We start from the raw sequence: 18,259 nt of genomic DNA, 5'->3' as shown, positions 1-18,259 counted from the left end.
AGCGTTCCACGGGACGGGCACAAAGGCGAGGGTGGAGGAAAGTGGAGAGGGGGCCTCCCGTGTCCTCGCTGAACCCAGGGTGTATACTGGGGCACATGTGTGTACTCGTAGCCCCGAATAGCCCCCTACTCCTGTGGCAAAAGAGGGTGTTCAAGTTCACGCCGTGTTTGGGCCCTCCGCATAATGGCGATGCGCGCTATCGAAATGAATCGAGCCTAATGAAATTCCACTGCGGTCGCTATGGAAACAGATTCAGGCTGAGCGGAGATGCACCTCACTGTGTGGACTTATTGCTTTATGAATTTTTAAATGCAGTGTGTATTTTTTAATCATAGTTCATGTCGTACAGGAACCTGAAATAGACTCAAAGTGCCAGCGATTTTTAGAAAAGTAATTAATTTGATGCAGGTTTTAACATTTATACAGGCTTTGGACTGACTCAAATAGTGTGTTAGTTTAAAAGGGCTTTTGAGACACACATCATGCATTGTTTGTGTTGTTTTTGACATTCGAACACTCTTGAGTGACTTTGATTTACTCATGTTTTAGAAAGTAAAAGGATGTATCTACTGAAAGCACACATTACTTTATATTATCTGCACGGCTTCTCTTCAGTTAGAACTCCATCTACTGGCAGCAGAGGGAATTGCAATGTGGAAATCGACAAAAGCTAGCTTGCCTCCGACATGCTAATGTAAGCACGCGGCTGTGATCAACGCCAGAAATGCGCCGAACGAAACAAGCAGCTTTAAAAAGACGGGATAAAAACAATAAATGAAGAGGTAACATAGAGAAGGAACGGTAACAATCTGATGATAAAAGTGTGTGCCATCTGTACTTCAAATTACTGATTGAATATTATGTTGAGGCTTCAGTTTACTTTGGATCAATCCATCAAGTCAAAGTCTAGAAAAAGGACCGGACTTTTGTAGCTGTTTGTAATTAGAGAAATGAGCGCACACTAGAAAGCGGTGATTTGCCGTGACAACCTCCGAAGAAGGAGAACGGGTTTAGCGATTTAAGAAAACACAATCTCGATGTGTCTTGACCGTAGAATGTAATTCAAAGGGATCATTTTGGGTTCTCCGTTTTATTGGGTTTTGATGCAGACGTGAGCTGACAAAGCAGCGCGCCATTTAGGACGAGCCTCATAATCTCCTCTTTTGCAAATCATTAATGAGCTTAAGTGGCAAACAGATAAACAAAATGCTCGGCCGTGTGCGTCCATAAGCCGGGACGCGGGAGCATGCATACGTAATGAGGCCTAATCACGTCAGACACGCAGCGGCGAAGTGGGTTACGCGGCCGTACCACACTCTTTGGATTGGTAAATAAAGAATAATCTACCGTAATGTTGAAAGAACGGTGATAATCTTTAGTCAATTAATTTATTTCATTTATTTTAACATATTTATAGAGGACTTCTGAGTTGTTGTATCAAGTTTAATATATTTTGGTTTATTTTTGCAGATTTTTTTGTTTGAAGCGCTACGAGCTCTTGCGACGTTTGTATTTCTCAAGTTCAATAGTTTCCTTATGGTAGCTCACTAAACAAAAAAAGGTATTAATCGACACTAACTAGACTTCTCATCGACCAATATTAGTGTTAGTTGACTAATTATTCATCTGTGATCATGAGGAGAAAGAATATTGGCATTGGTGAATATTTGGGTGTGAACAATGAGTTTATTCTGTCTTTACCGGGACGTTTATGTATAAATAGTTGTTTTTGTGAGCCTAGTCTTTTAGTTAAGTTTGTGTTAGTTGCGTGTTCAGGTCACAGAGACTTCTTCTGTTGCCATGACACGCCCTTTTAGTCCATAATTGATTCAAAGGGCATGTTGAAAAACGATTTATTTTACTGTTCATAGTTAAAATTGATTTCTGAGAACATGTGCATACAAAGCCACATTATAAATCAATAATAATCATAAAAACCTCTTTACTAAACGTCTTTGGTTGAAGTTGAGGTTTGATGTTGTCATAGTAAGTGTGTGTGGTTAATAAAGATACATAAAGTAAGAGTATTTCTCACGTTTCACTTTCTTCCACCTCTGTCAGGACTTTGTTATGAATTGCATCACTCGTGTGTGGGCGTCGGTTGAACATGAGAAAGGGGGCGTGGCCCGGCTGCTCTCAGAGTCACATGGTTGCTCTTGGCGCGGGAAGTGGAAACAGCTGGGGACTGGGCACTGGCTGTTGCCGGGAGAAACCTGCCGGAGGAGTGAATTTGTGCTGATTGTGTGACTTTGGGGCTGCACACAACGCACACAACGCACACAACGCACACAACACGCACACACAACGCACACAACACACACACACAACGCACACAACACACACAACGCACACAACGCACACAACACACACAACACACACACGCACACACACAACGCACACAACACACACACGCACACACACAACACACACACACAACACACACACAACGCACACAACGCACACAACGCACACAACACGCACACACAACGCACACAACACACACACACAACGCACACAACACACACAACGCACACAACACACACACACAACGCACACAACACACACAACACACACACGCACACACACAACGCACACAACACACACCGCACACACACACACACACACAACACACACACACAACGCACACAACACACACACGCACACACACAACGCACACAACACACACACGCACACACACAACGCACACACACACACACACACACACACAACGCACACAACACACACCGCACACACACACACACACACAACGCACACAACACACACACGCACACACACAACGCACACACACAACACACACACAACGCACACAACACACACAACGCACACACAACATACACACACACAAAAAGTAACAAAGTGTATCTGTATCTGCTCTCTCTCTCTCTCTCTCTCTTTCCCTCTCTTTCCCTCTCTTTCTTTCTCTCTCTCTCCCTCTCTCTCTATCCCTTCCTTCCCTCTCTCTCTTTGTCTGAGTCTCCCTCTCTCTCTCTCTCTCTCTCTTGTTTATTTATACTTTCAGATTATCTGTTCTTTCCCCCTCTGTGCATCACGCCTCTCCCTGTGTGATGCACATTCTGAGTCCTGATGGTTATTGCAGCTGACATCCTTCTGACAACACGTGCGTTACCCATTTATATTTCATTTATTTTCTTTACGTGGGTCTTGATCAGAGCATGTTGCAGCTGCTCAACAGACGAATGGCACCGGCTCAAGCGTGTCAGAAACCTGCACGTCTCCAGAGTGCGAGCGTGTCAGAAACCTGCACGTCTCCAGAGTGCGAGCGTGTCAGAAACCTGCACGTCTCCAGCGTGCGAGCGTGTCAGAAACCTGCACGTCTCCAGCGTGCGAGCGTGTCAGAAACCTGCACGTCTCCAGAGTGCGAGCGTTTTAGAAACCTGCACGTCTCCAGCGTGCGAGCGTGTCAGAAACCTGCACGTCTCCAGAGTGCGAGCGTGTCAGAAACCTGCACGTCTCCAGAGTGCGAGCGTTTTAGAAACCTGCACGTCTCCAGCGTGCGAGCGTGTCAGAAACCTGCACGTCTCCAGCGTGCGAGCGTGTCAGAAACCTGCACGTCTCCAGAGTGCGAGCGTGTCAGAAACCTGCACGTCTCCAGCGTGTGCGCATCGCGGTGAACGCGCTGTGATGGCCGGGCTCGTACTCTATCTGTTTTAGCGCCGTTTAGAGCAAAGAGCCTCACGAAAACGCAGAGCGCCCCCCTCGCTAATCCCAAACAGATGTGGAGTCCTGCACCATGCATCCAACACATGCGCGGGCCATTAGTGCTCGCAAAACTATCCCGTCTATTTGCAACCTACTGTTTAGTTATCCGGCATTATTACGCGTAACGCCGTTATCGCGTTTAATCAGTCCAACTGAGAGTGCACAGCTGCAGCGATGACTCGGAAGGTACAGACTTCACTGAGGTGTTTGGGAAGAGCATTTACCCCTGAACTCGACATGTTTGTTTGAGTTCAGCTCCGGGCGAAACACATTTTTAAACACAGATCGATCGATATGTGGGTTTTTTTCATGGCCAATACTGATATATTTTATAACCTGAAGCTTTTCAACTCCATTAACCTTTATTTGACCAGGTGAAACCCACTGGACACGAAACCTGGACACAATTATAATAAAGCAAAGAGACTTCGATCATCTCTGCCGATTATGTAGGACGAGTTTGATTTGATATTTGATTTGACGATTTGAAAGCACAAACTCTGTTCCTGTCTAAACACTACACTGCGTAGTATTCACACGACTCTCTTCACACTTAAGAGTTAAAACAAAGCTGTATGTTTTTCCTTTAAGCTGTCCAGCACAGGCCTAGTGTTTTAAGCCTGTGAATACGGCAAAAAAGTCTCAATATCCCTCATTTTCATCGAGGCGAGACCTTCTGATGGGGGTCTCGTTTAATTTTGGAGCTCTTTTGCACACGTTCAGGGCGTTCCTTGTCCGAAAACCTGCCCACACTTTAGCACAGTAATAATTCAACAGTTTAAGCTTCGCCAGCAGTGGTCCTTGGAGGCGGGGCTTGGCTACACGGAGCAGGCAGAAACAATGGGTGATACAGAGAAAGTACTGACAACAAATGTCACGTACGCGGCGGGTCACAGGAGGTTACGCTTCACCCACATCATCGGCAGCTCAAACAAATCCTCCAGTGTTGTGGAAATATGTCTTCAAAGAGATGCAATTCCACGTGAACAGAAAACTAATGCATGAATAATGTAGGGCTGCAACAATTAGTCAACGAAACACGAATATTCGATTGTAAACGATAATCATAGTTGTATTTTGATTACTAGAATCACTAAATGGACTGTATAAACTCAAAAACACATATAACAAGACCTTTTTATAACAAATACAGTGGCATGATTAAATCAAAATGTCAAAAAAGAACAAACCATGTAAGATATTAATCCATTTTACACTTTATTTGTATATATTAGGGTTATATAGGGTTATGACTCTCAGCTTTTATTTTGTTTGAAATGTGTTTATAAAATCAGAATACACATAGAAATTATTGTTTGATTAGTCATCTACTATAGTAATAATAAGAGACAGATTTAGCAAACCATCTTTGCAATAAGGCTATCACATTATCTTGTATTAATCCATTACCAGGCAGTTACAAACAGAAGGCAGATGGGTTTGGCACAGTTTCATGGTACAAGCATTTGTGTTGCATAATCTCAAGGACATTTGATTACTTAAGCCAGAACAGCCAAAACGCCTGTCATTTGTTGGCCAAGATTATACACATAAGATATAACATTATATTTATTACATATGATATTATTACAGTGTAATTCTGCATGTCAGTTTAGCTCACTGTATTTACCAATTTAATTATGCAGTTCACACACTTTTGCACAACTTCTTTAAGCTTGTTTTTCCACAAACGGCAGACTATGACTATCTGATGCAGACTCGCCAAGCACATTTTTGTCTTTACATAACCGTCCAGTGACAGCCCCTGACTGTGGCACCTGGTTGTCATAAATCCTTTTGCAGATTGCGACGTTGCTATGAAATGGCCCCTTCTCTTTTGTGCGGCTGCAGGACAAGGCTACAAGGGGCAAAGGGAGCCATAAACCTCGGGCGACCCCTGCACTTGGGCCTGCTCTTCTTTCCGGAATACTTTTTTTTCTCCACGTATCGCACAGAAATATGCTTTGTACTTACACACATGCACTACTGGGACGCTTTAGGCTCCATTATGTGTTGTTTCGTACCGTTTTTGCCCTTGGTCAAATCGGGACAGCGTCTAACTAGATCCTGTAGTAGTGCGCGTCGCATCGTCCCAGAGGGATTGCGCGTACCCTACTTCAGACAATTATCATCGCGCCCTTCCCCCGTTTACCTTTTACCGTAAGTTTTGTTCTAGAGCCGAGTGTAATTAATCATGCAGACGCCCCTCTGAGCTGAAAATGAATTGTGCCCTTTCTCTGCGGTCTATCGCTTTGTCCTTTCTTTTTTTTACCAAAGTTCATCCCAGGCCTCATCGGGCACTGTTTCTGACACCGACTTTCCTATTATAATGTCTTTTTTACTATATATTGTAGAACTTTATACACATGTTGGACTGTCGATCTTCGTTATTAGTCTGTGGTCATGTTTGAGTTGCCGGATGATAATGAACATTGAATTATATGATTATTTTTCCTCTCCCGTCGTCGTTATCAAGCCACGGGAGGCTCACAATCAGTGCTGACAGACCGCGGTTCTATTTTTAAATGCAGAAAGTGCTGGAGTGCTTTAAAAGGGCAAGCCGTTGGTCAACACGGCCAAGCGATTGCCCGTCCCAGCCCTGCGGAAAACCCAAACAGCATTCATTAAATACTGCTCTATTTGAGAGGCACCAGCTGACCATATTAAGTTCTACTCATGTGTCGACTGGCTGCGTCTTGGCATGTCCTGAATGGTTTTGATTGCATGTGGTGGGTTATATTTTGAGTCTTTCACACTCGAGATGATGTGGACTCAAGCAGAGTCTTACAATTCATTTGTCTTTTTTTTCGGTCATAAAATGATCGTAAAAGCTAAATAATAAGAGAATTGTGACTATTCTAGAAGCAAAATATAGTCTTTTTAATTCAATTTATAGTCCAGAAAATGCAGCTAAATGTGAAGAACTTATTGATCTGTCTGTTTTTGCCATATTAGCTTTAATTAAGTTTGATTTCGTAACGCGCAAGAATCCTACGAAAGTTGTTTGTGCCCCAGGTTGAAAAAGAGGTTTTGTTTTGAAAGTTGTTGTTTTTACCTGCTTCAATAAAGGATAATAAATCAATAAAAAGCCGGTCACAAACTTGAGAAATAAGTATCGTGTTGGACAATAGGACTGAAAGAAAATGAGAGATTTCTGTTGTTTGTAATCGTGTAAAATCCATAAATCGTGGTGGTTTTTACTCACAATAATCATAACACAAAAATGAGCAAAGACTGTCCTGTGACATGTGATATCTGCCAGGCCTAATTCTTTTGACAACAATGTTAAAAATGTCTTTGGCCACATTCACAACAGGCTGAGGGCCAATCCCGCCCCTCCTTTGGCTGCATCTGAATCGCTCTTTGTCCCAAACGTCGGTCTTGACCCGTCCACCTCGCTCTCTCCATTTATCTGTGAATGTTTGTGAGTCTTTGGCAACTTTTTTTTTGCCGTGCAGCTTTTAGGACACTGTGTTCTGGAACAAGCGTTGATAAAGCTCAGCGAGGATGTCCTGTCTCCTCTCTTCCCAATGTAAAACGTCCCCGTCCGTACAGAATATGTCCGCCGCACACATCCCGAACTCGGACAGCGTTAAGGTTTTGTGCGTTCGTCATGACATTTGATGCAACCCGCCCACGCATAACCACCCATGCACTGCAAACATGTAATAACTAGCCTTGCCTGGAGTGACCTGTATTCAGAGTATTCTTAATTTGAGTAACAGTAGTTTTACCAGGGTAGATTCATTTCACTGCTGACAAGATCATTTGGCTTGAAAGGAGAGGAAATCTACTGAAACACTGTCAGAAGCACCTTTGAACAAGTGAAATAATCCATGTCCATCAAGTAAATACAACGTCAATAGTTTTTGACATTAATATCAATCTGAAGTCATTTTAATGTCGAATTCCACCCAAGGAGATGCAGTAATTTAATTTATTCAAAGGTGATGCTCAACCTCAAACAAAGACAACCTAGACAAAGACCCAAATATTACTTGTGTAAAATATGTAAATACAGTATAAAAACCTTTCAATAACATCGTCCTAAAATATTATCATGAGGTTTGTGAATCTGTGTCACATTTCCCTCAGCGCTGGTTGTACTTGTCTGTACATTTATCATCCTGTAAATGAGTGAGTGTATAATCCTCTTTTAATGTTTTATTCTACCCATTAGCTCAGAGGTGGGCAATTATTCCCCCCCAAGGGCCATATTCAAATCCAGGCATGTGGCGAAGGGCCAGGCTGCAGTCATTGGTGTTACAAACTCTTATCATTATGAGCACTTTTCTGTCAAATATAAGCTAAGTGATTTATTATTTCATTCATGCCATATAATTTTTATTAAGGACAGACACTAGAACATGCTCACGAGCTGCACATGCCCAGCTCTGCATCGGACAATCATTAGCTTGACCAGAACCCTTATTTATTTTTTCCCTCCAAAGTAAATTGTCACCTTCAGCTCTGTTTGTGAAGCGCGGGAGGAATGAGGTGACCTACAACTCCCGCTCAAAACACGCTGACCCATTGAACAAACATGTGACGGACCGTGCCTCAACCACGGAGCCGCGCCATTGGCCGAAGGAGAGGGGCTGGGTCGTCGCCTCCCACGCCTCCGGCCCGACTGATTGGAGCGAACGCATCTGTAAACAACGCCGTTCTTTTGAGCACACGGCCTTGCCTAACACTGACATAGTCAAAGAGGGAGAAGAGGGCTGTGAGGACAGGTTTACAAAAGCTGCTCAGGAATCAAGTATTTGAGGTCAAAAGTCAAAATCCTCGGAAGTGTACTGTGCGTTTTATGTGTTTGGGGAGCACACTAGTGTAGTCCGGCTCGTTTTAATGCAATTATCTTCCAAATAAAGGCGTGTGGCTGTTGTGTTGGAGGGGATTTCACACGAGTTGGGGACATTTTGGAGCTTTTGAAAGATTTTGAGAGACAGAAACGCCATTCATTAAGTTTGTATTTGTTTACGCCTCGTGATAAAGCGGTCTGGTTGTTTGGTGGAATTTCCAGTTTATGGGAAAATGCACAAACCATTGTCAATCGACTTGAACCGTAGCGTGATAAATGTGTACTTTAGATGGAGAGCAAATACTTTACAAGACGTTATCCGTTCCTAATATCCCACACTGTTTGTGGATGAGAAGAGCGATGTATTGTAATTTATGAATTTATGAAGATTATCTCCCCCAAAATGCTTCTAAATGTACAATATTCTTTAAAAAGTGAGCTGCAATAAATAAATAACACTAAGAAACACTTATTTTAAATCTATAATGAGTCATAAAAGTTATTTCTACTGCTCAAATCTTCAGAAAAATGATAAAAGGTCTCCCACTGCTACAAAGAAAAGCTCTCGCAATAAATACTGACCACCAAATTATGTTTCTTTGTATCATTTATTGAACGATAAGTAGATAAAGTAATTGGCGTGACGTTAACTATAAAATCTCTATATTTTCAAAGCTAAAATAAAGTAAACTAGTGGAGCAACCCTCTGCTAGCTGCGAGAGAACGTGACCGTTGTGTAACCCTGCTCTTGGACAGACACTCAGACAAATGTTCCTGATCCCATTTGCCTTGGAGGATGTCAAAAGGGGGGCGAGGACTGGCAGCGGGACAGTAACATAAGCAGCCCGCCCTCCCCCTGCCAAAGCGGCTCCAGCGCCTCCTGCCAGCGTCCACGTTCACAACACACAAACACACACAGCCAAAACATACAGCGAGCAGACCGAGGCGGGAGGGAGGGGGCCGTCCAGCTGCTGGCCGGGGCGCGAACATATGATTGAAGGGAATGGAATGTTCTGTCTGCGCTCCAGTGAGAGGAGAAGGGGGCCGGGGGCCGGGGGCCAAGGGGGGAGGAGGGCGGGGCGGTAAGCAGAGTCCCAGAATAAATAACTGTCCTCGCTCTGGTTGTATTTATAAACCACTGGTACATGTCGAAGCCGCGCATTCCTCTTCGCCGCGACTTAACTAAACACGCACTAGTCACCTCCAGCGCAAACGGAGAAACCGCTAGATTAAACGAGCCCTGAGGTAATTGCAGTGCAGTGATGGTTAGATTTGGCTGTTTCGACACATGCTGAAGGTTATATTCAGGCTTTCACTTTCATCACACTCAAAGGTAACGACTACAAAAGGTTTAATACCTGTTTTAGCTATATTGAAGCACAGTGGTGAAAGGAGCGCTCAGTTTTGTTGAATAAATACATAAATACTACAGATTTGTGTGCAAAAATGACTCCAGCTAAAGTGTCACGTTCAAGTAAAAGTAAAAAAAAAGAGCTGTTAGACATTTTAAATGTTGTGATTTCGGTAAAGAATTGTACAGATCTATGGTCAAATTTGACACATTTCTTAATTTTTGTAGTGAATTTGATGTATTTATTTTGTTCGAACATTAGAACTGTAATCAAAACCACAGGATTGCGTCATGCTTAAAATAACTTAAAATAACACATTTAAAAGTGATTTCTACTTTTCAGTAGTTTAAAACATTTAATGGATTAAAAAGTACAGATACTTTGTTTCAAATGTGAGTAAAAGTAAAAAGTATCCACTGTAAAAACTACTTAAGTAGTACCTAAAGATACTTACTTTCCACCACTGTATTAGCTCAAAGAACCTTTACATTAAGTCTGTCTTACACCAAAATGTTAGTTATTGAGGTTATAGTTAGTTATAGTTTGGACTTCCCTGATCAAGTACTATTACTTTTAGTCAAAGTCACTGCTATTACTACAATCCTTTCTATAGAAGCTCTATTACTTATTGTCTACTGCAGTGCTTCCCAAAGTGAGGGTCGGGGCCCCTCGGAGGGTCACGAGCTGGGGCTCATGAGATGACTAGGAAGATGTCAATTTTATAATCATGACACTGTACATAATGTATTATTACTTAAAAACTGTATATTTTAGTTAAATGAAGTCAAATGACTTAAAAATCCACTGAAATAAACACAATTTAACCTGATTTTAAATGTTTTGCAACTTGATATTACCACAGATGACAGTTTAATTTAGTTGGTTGCACAGTTTGGGGGCCTGAAACCCCTGGTCTACTGTAACTACTTGGATCATTATTTAGACATAAAACACGCTTGCTAAAAGTAACTTAAGAATGTGCTTAGTTACTTCACTCATCAGACCTGCTCAATAATTAGTACACAGAAGTTCTTAAAAAGTAAAAATAAGTAAATGAATGGTGCTCAATGAACAACCTGATGTTTTTGTCTAAATGTGTCTAAGAAGGGGCCGTCACCACAGGAGACAGGAGTGTGCGTGACCCTCATTGTTGACACTCACCTCAGATTAGTCCTGCTTTACATAACGCCTGATAACGACCGGTTATGTTTGGCAAAGACTCACACAAAACCGTCAGAGGTGTGAAGTTCTGTCCAATGGCAGATGTGTGTCGTGGGCGGGGCTGAAAAAGTGCGACCCCTAAAGCCCTTTGACCCCTGACCTGGCGTGTTGTCCTTGTCCGGCTAAATCGGCGGCTGCTCCGGCGGAGGCAGGAGCGGGCTCTGCTTCTCGTCCTTCAGACCAATCACGCCGCGGTGACGCTCCGTGTTGTATCCGGGTGATGAAATGCACTTGCAACGCCGGGCTGCCTCCGCACTGCCTCGCTACCTCTACCAGTCCAACCAATCGGAACGCAACTTTCCCCCGCTCACCATCCAATCAGAAAGCTCCGGCTTCATCCTCTCGACCGGCGACAGGGTGGATTTTGAAAGTGACCTCTGGCTAGGGAGGGGCACTTTATGTTCTGTGTGCGTTTTGGGTCTTTTACCCTTTTGAAATGTTAATTTACTTAGATTTATGTAGACGGAAACACGGAGAGGTAGTACTACACTTTTGGAAGATATTTCACTTGTTAGAGCACATTCCCAGCTGCATACTTTTGCATCTACTCGAGTAATGTTTTTGTCTTGAAGTAACAGTACTCTCAGTTCCTCTTCCCACTGTGAGTAAATCAAAGTGACAAAAGTTTTATATTGACAGTATGATTTGAATATGTGTGTCCTTTTCGTGTCCATCCTTTGAAGATACCAGATTTTGTGCATTCTTTTATGATTGGTCCTTCTAATTACATCAACTTCATATTATAGATGAAATGTTATTTTCAGACTGTTACTCTGACCGAGCTATCGTTTCCCCAAATATATTTAGTAATTTCATTTGTCCACTACATTGTACTTGACTACAACTTGTACTACAACTTGAGTTATATTATTTTCAAGCTACATTACTCTTACTTAGAGGTGGGTAATACAAAGATATTGATCTATATTTAGATTAGATTTTGTCAATGTTGTTTTGAAGATAGAAGAAAATATGCAAGTTTATAGTTAAAAAATATACTATACAAAAGGTGATGATGTACACTTTAATATAAGGGCATAAAGGTGATATTTTTGCACTTTTGTGATTCATTTTACAAACTTTTCCCAGATTTCTGATAATTAAACCTCCAACTAGTATGTTTACAGACACGTTTTAACACACTGGACTGACATAATATCGTCGAGATGACAATCATCCCAAAAATATCAAGCTATACATTCTTGTCCACATCGCCCACTCTTACTTAAGTGCAATTTGTTGGCTACTCTACCCACCTTTTGGATACACAGCTCCAGGAAAGAAGTGTCATAACTTAGGGCAGAAAAGGGAGTAGATTCCATAGTGTAGTGGGTGACGTTGATGAATGGTTCCCACATGTCGGTGATGGACATAGAGTCTCTGTTGTGGAGAGAGTTGGCTGCAGCTGGCCGGTGCGTGCACATACATCACAGCTGGGGCCTCTCCCATAAACTTTGCCCATAAGGCTCTTCGCTCACTCCAAAAATGTAACACAAGTGAACCTGGAACCCAAAGCACTCAGTTTAGCACGCCTCATACGACCCACTCTCACTTCGTCTCAATGTGTTGGAAAAAGTCTTTATCCAGGCGTTAAGCTGCTTGTGAAACCCAGCCACAGATAAAAAAGACGATCATATAGTAAGTTTTAATCAATTACATTTAAGATGGGATAAGATAAGGTTTATTTGTCCCACAATGGGGAAATTGCAATGTTGCAACACAGATTAGGCACAGAAGTATACTAATAAAGAAACAGAAAATTCTTATAAAAACCTCTTATACTCTTAATAAATCATAAATCATTCGCCTCACAGCAAGAAGATTGTGGGGTTTGATTCCCGCGCCGCCGTTGAGTGCTGAGCTTGTATGTTTCTCCCTTTTGTCTGGGTGGGTTTCTTCCAGGCTTTCCGGTTTCTCCCCCCGTCGAACCAAAACATGCACAACAGGTTAAAAACCACTGCCCAGCCACGGTAGTCCTGACCACGCCCGCTCCTCACAGTTTGCTCTGAACTATCCACACATTGTTTCTTGTAACACGGTCTGGAGTCATTCATGCAAGGCGTTTCTCAATCAAATGTTATTAATACAAAAACACTATTTTTATGAATTATTCAGACTGTCTACATCTGCTCCATTGTTCAGAAAGCACAACACTTTGACATTATTCATGGTAAGATCCATTGTATTTCTGTCTGCATGTATAAGTACGTGCATATGTCCAATGCTTTGTCCAGAGTTTATAACGGCTTTTTATATTCTTCAGACGTTCATTCTTATTCAACGAGACACTTTATCTTCACTTGTGCCAAACTAAAACTAATCAAAGAACACTTACGTATAGACGGCCTTAATCTGAACTCCATTTCCACACTTCTTGATTCTTTTAAAGGACAATTAAAGCTGATGTTAATTCATACAAATACATAATATGATATTTAATTGGCTTTCCTGTTCATGCCTGTTTGTTAGCAGCTTGTTTTAGGGGAGATCAGATGGTCTTCTCACTCTGTCCTGCACAATCAACATTTTTGACAATGTTTTTTCATGTATGTGCAAATAAATCAATTACAAATTGCCCTACAGGTACAACAAAGCAGGGCTGTAGTCGATTAAAGACATTTGTGATCGACTTAAGACATGCATCGATCAGTCGGCTAAAACAAACATGGAGTGGCACTGGCAAAAACTCTTAAACCTGTTAAATAAAACTCCCAAATCTCAAGATAATTGCATGCTTTCTCCTTTCTGTTGTTGCGAGTGAAAATCCTTTAAAATCCCTCAAAGTAATTAGTCAACTAATAAGAATGTAGGCCGACACCATCGACCGATTCATTGACTAAATGACGACAACCCTACAATAAAGAATAAAGAACAGCAATAAAAAGTGAATTGTACTCGCACAAAACCACTGTTCACCAGCAATAGTTGAATGAGAATGTTATGATCCTTCTTACACTTGTTTGAACACTCATTAAAACACTCAAAACGTTAATCAACCCGATCCAATTCCTCACTAGAACTGCCTCAACATGAGCGTTTGTGCTGTTGTAAATGGAGTAGTCCCTTTTTTATTTAGGTGCAGGCCATGTAAATGTGGAGTTATGAATCAGAGCGCTGGCCTCTCTGAGCTGTTTTATTAATGGCCACGTGGAAACCTCAGAGGAGCAGCTGCACTATGTAGTAAGCACAACTAATAATGTAGCGTCTGTGTACTGTCACCTATAGGCCGACCCGTAGCACAGGATGGAGATACTGCAGCTTTACTACCACAACTCTGCCTCTTAAGAACCGTGTAACTTGGCGTTTTCAACAACAAACTAGTCTATGCCATGTCCAAGATGTTTAACTCTCAGTTTGGGTTTTGTCTTCAACGTGTCGCGCAAACAAATCCAGTTTTTGCCATTGACTTTTAAGAGAACCACTAAGGAACTTTTTTTGTTTAATTCTAGGTCGTTTTCTGTAATAAACCTGCATACTTTTCTCTGCCAGCACCTGCCTGTTGCTAGAGAACCCAACGCCAACTCCTGTTTACATGTCCTGGCAGCTGGAAAGAATGACCGTATGTGTGTTTGGATGTTTTAGCATTACGTCATGTCTTTGGAGATGCAAGCTAATGGTAAACATTGGTCTCCGTGGTATCCCATTCTCATCTTACCTCACTCCGTCGCAGTCATCCACCTTGGGAAATACACACACACACACACACGCACACGCACACACACGCGCATCTATTCATAAGCAATTGCTGTTTTCTTTAAGGCTAATGCAAAGTTATCGTTAGCGAGCGAACACCACAAATGGCATTCTTCTTGTTGACAGTGAATTGAAATCTCTTTGACCTCTTCAAATCGAGCCTCCCGATTGTGCTGCGTTTGACCAAGAAAAACAATCTATACCAAATTCCCTGTAAAGATGGGGCCCTACTTCTTGGAAAGCAATATTGTGATTCCCACCAAAAATGTTGGCCCTCGTCCTCTCGGTCCCAGAAATGTGTTCTGTTTTAGTGAGTTCAAATATACATAGAGAGAGGGACTCGGGGAGCAAAGGGATGTGTGCTTGTTGTGGAGGCCGTTTGCTTGTTTATATGAGGAGACATTACATAGGCCTGGAGTCCCTTAGCTGCATGTTTTTGAAACAACGCAAAGGGAGGAAGACAGAGCGCTGCGCAAGAACAAATGAAATAACAACACCATCTAGTGCAATGAAGACATTGTTGATTTAAGACAACATATATATAGATGGATAAACATTGGTTGTTACGACATCAATTTGACACAAAACTTTGTAGGCTCCATGTTTCAACCAGCCTATAGCAATTTTGTCAACCCTGTTCATGTTTGTTTACTTACTTAACCTTACTTACTTACTTAGTTAATTCTCTCTGACCTGGTCCACAGCACATACACTGTTTTAAAGTGCTCCTTAACAGAGCGCCCCCCTCTGCACCAGAAGAGAAGGTGATCAATACACTGATGAGTCACACATGTTCTACTCTGTGTTCTTATGTAACTCTGAACCGTTGTACAGGCTTTTCACTACAGAATCAATGCTTGACCATAACACACAGCATTTCCCCCTTTGTGTCCACAACACAAAAGCAAAGCTGGGAACAATGCACACATCAGAAGCTTCTGTTTGTTTAACTTTATTGTTGAGATTATTGAAGCAGTTGCTTATTTTCATTTTTCATGTCAATGAGCTCAATGTTCAGCAGTAGCAGTCGTGGTGTATGGATCCGAATTGTGTCTCAAGAGGATTGTTCTCTCAATTATTGAATGGTAAATAAAGAAGAACAAGTCTTAATTTCTTTCATTCTGTGTTTCAGAACTCCATCCGGCACAACCTGTCGCTGCACAGCCGCTTCATCCGAGTACAGAATGAAGGCACAGGGAAAAGCTCCTGGTGGATGATCAACCCTGAGGGAGGAAAGGGAGGCAAGGCTCCCCGCCGCCGAGCCGTGTCTATGGACAACAGCAACAAATACACCAAGTCTGCCCGTGGCCGCGCTGCTAAGAAGAAGGCTGCCCTCCAGGCCGCGGCCGCAGCAGCAGGAGAGGGCGGTGACAGTCCCTCTGGCCTGTCCCGTTGGCCCGGCAGTCCCACGTCACGCAGCACAGAAGAGCTGGATGCCTGGACCGACTTTCGCTCCCGCACTAACTCCAACGCCAGCACCATCAGTGGCCGCCTGACGCCCATCCTGGCCAACCCTGAGCTGGACCAGGTCCCAGACGACGAGCCCCCTCTGTCGCCTATGCTCTACAGTCCAGGCAGGGCGTTGTCACCTGGCAACGGCACAGCCAATGGGAAGGGAGCACCGACAGAGTTGCCCCGCCTCGCAGACCTCACAGGTACCATGAATCTGAACGATGGGCTCACAGACGACTTAATGGACGAGCTTTTGGAAAACATCAACCTGGTGCCAACCACTACGGGACAGCCCGCAAACGGGTCCTCGGCGTTCAGCTTTGGAACCAAACCAAACGGACTAGTCTCTTCCTCCTCCACCTCGCCCGCTGTGAACCCTTCCACTAATGGGAGCAATGGGTTCAGTAACTCCATCTTTGGCCCGTCCTCCACAGGGTCCACACTGCGCCCCTCTCCCATGCAGACCATCCAGGAGAACAAGCAGACGTCCTTCTCCATCACCTCGCATTTTGGCAGCCAGACATTGCAGGACCTGCTGAACTCGGACAGCCACAGCCACAGTGATGTGATGATGACTCAGTCTGACCCGCTCATGTCCCAGGCCAGTGCTGCAGCTGTAATGTCCCGCCGTGGCCTTATCTTCCGCAATGACCCCGTCATGACTTTTGGGACCACTGGAGTTCACAACATCCAGGGGCAAAGTAACAACCAGAACGCACTCCGGCCCATAAATGGTCTGACTCTGAACAATGAAGCGAACATGTTGGCTAATGCTAAGCAGCTCCTGAACTCTCCTCTTGGAGGGAATGGCTCGTCCTCCATGCAGATCGACACCTCCATTTTCATGAACGGGACCGTGTCTAACGGGGGCCCTCTGAATCAGGACCGCTTCCCCACAGACTTGGACCTGGACATGTTTAATGGGACCTTAGAGTGCGATATGGACTCCATCATCAGGAGCGAGCTGATGGACGCAGACGGACTGGACTTTAACTTTGACACTTTGGTCAACTTCACCAGCACCAAACAGTCGTCCCAGAGCTGGGTCCCAGGCTGAGCAAGAGTCAAGTACCAAGCACAGCAGGTAGGAGATCACATGGGAAAGAATCAATACATTAAATACAAACTGATCTCCCTTTTAACAACAATTATTTCCATTCCTCAGGTCTAAGCTGTGTGGACGATCATTGACATCCTTTTGCCAAACCTGCCATCAGCACAAATGAAATAATCCCTGTTTACAGACACTTAATGCTGAACATCAGCCTCCAAAACCTCCTGTGAAACGACACATAAACAAACTGACAATGACAGAGTTATGCAATTTCTCTCAGTCCTGTTGGAATCCAAGGTGTTTCAGGTGGACATAAAGTGAAGAGGAAAAGATACCTTACAGTTGTTCCCAATGAAGATTCAAGTTTAAAATGGAGAAGTGATGTGTTGTGTTGGACACAAGAAGAATCTCCCTGTGTTTTTATCCTCATGATTATAAATGTTCAGTGTTTTGTTTGATAGACACTTTCTGTTTTATCCATTTTTGACATCATACCCATCTGTACAAAATGAAAGAAATGCAGGGGTGAAAGTTATTTTATTTGTTTGCCTTTACTACTCAAACACACAGATAAATCAGTTAGAATTTGGTTTTGGTAGAATTCATATAAATTCAAAATGTACAGGCAGTATATTCAATCATGTTCAATCAGGATCATCGTGTTTATTTTAAAAATAATGAATTTTTTAATGCATTTTAAGCCCGACTCACATTCAGCCACTCTTCTGAGCATTATTAATTGAATTCTGTAAGTCACTCAATTCCCTTAAGAAAGCTTATATGTACAAAGTCATGTTGTTTGGGTCATATGTTTTAACCACAGCCTATTTAATGAGAACTGACACTTAACTCCTGACTGAGGGTGGAACTTATTAGTCTCCCTGTCGTACCGGGCTGTACCAGCTTACTTTCACCCCTGCACATATACACATATACACATATATA

The 18,259-nt window shown here is 42.9% G+C and overlaps 1 protein-coding gene across 1 annotated transcript in view; it reads left to right on the top strand.

Moving 5' to 3' along the window:
* The window catches only part of foxo3b (forkhead box O3b), a 42,303-nt gene extending 24,471 nt beyond the window's left edge, over positions 1-17,832 (top strand). The window contains exons 3-4 of the mRNA XM_072443156.1: positions 15,941-17,344; positions 17,426-17,832. Coding sequence (XP_072299257.1) covers positions 15,941-17,317 — 1,377 coding nt within the window. The 3' untranslated portion in view covers positions 17,318-17,344; positions 17,426-17,832. The remainder of the gene's footprint in view (positions 1-15,940; positions 17,345-17,425) is intronic.
* Positions 17,833-18,259: the final 427 nt, after the last annotated feature.

This window comes from Eucyclogobius newberryi, unplaced genomic scaffold (genome assembly GCF_026437365.1).
Source record: "Eucyclogobius newberryi isolate DKJ021-1_F unplaced genomic scaffold, fEucNew1.0.hap1 SCAF_1, whole genome shotgun sequence".
Taxonomy (NCBI): domain Eukaryota; kingdom Metazoa; phylum Chordata; class Actinopteri; order Gobiiformes; family Gobiidae; genus Eucyclogobius; species Eucyclogobius newberryi.
The sequence above is the reverse complement of the archived record's forward strand: the minus strand, read 5'-3'. Positions and strand labels throughout refer to the sequence as shown.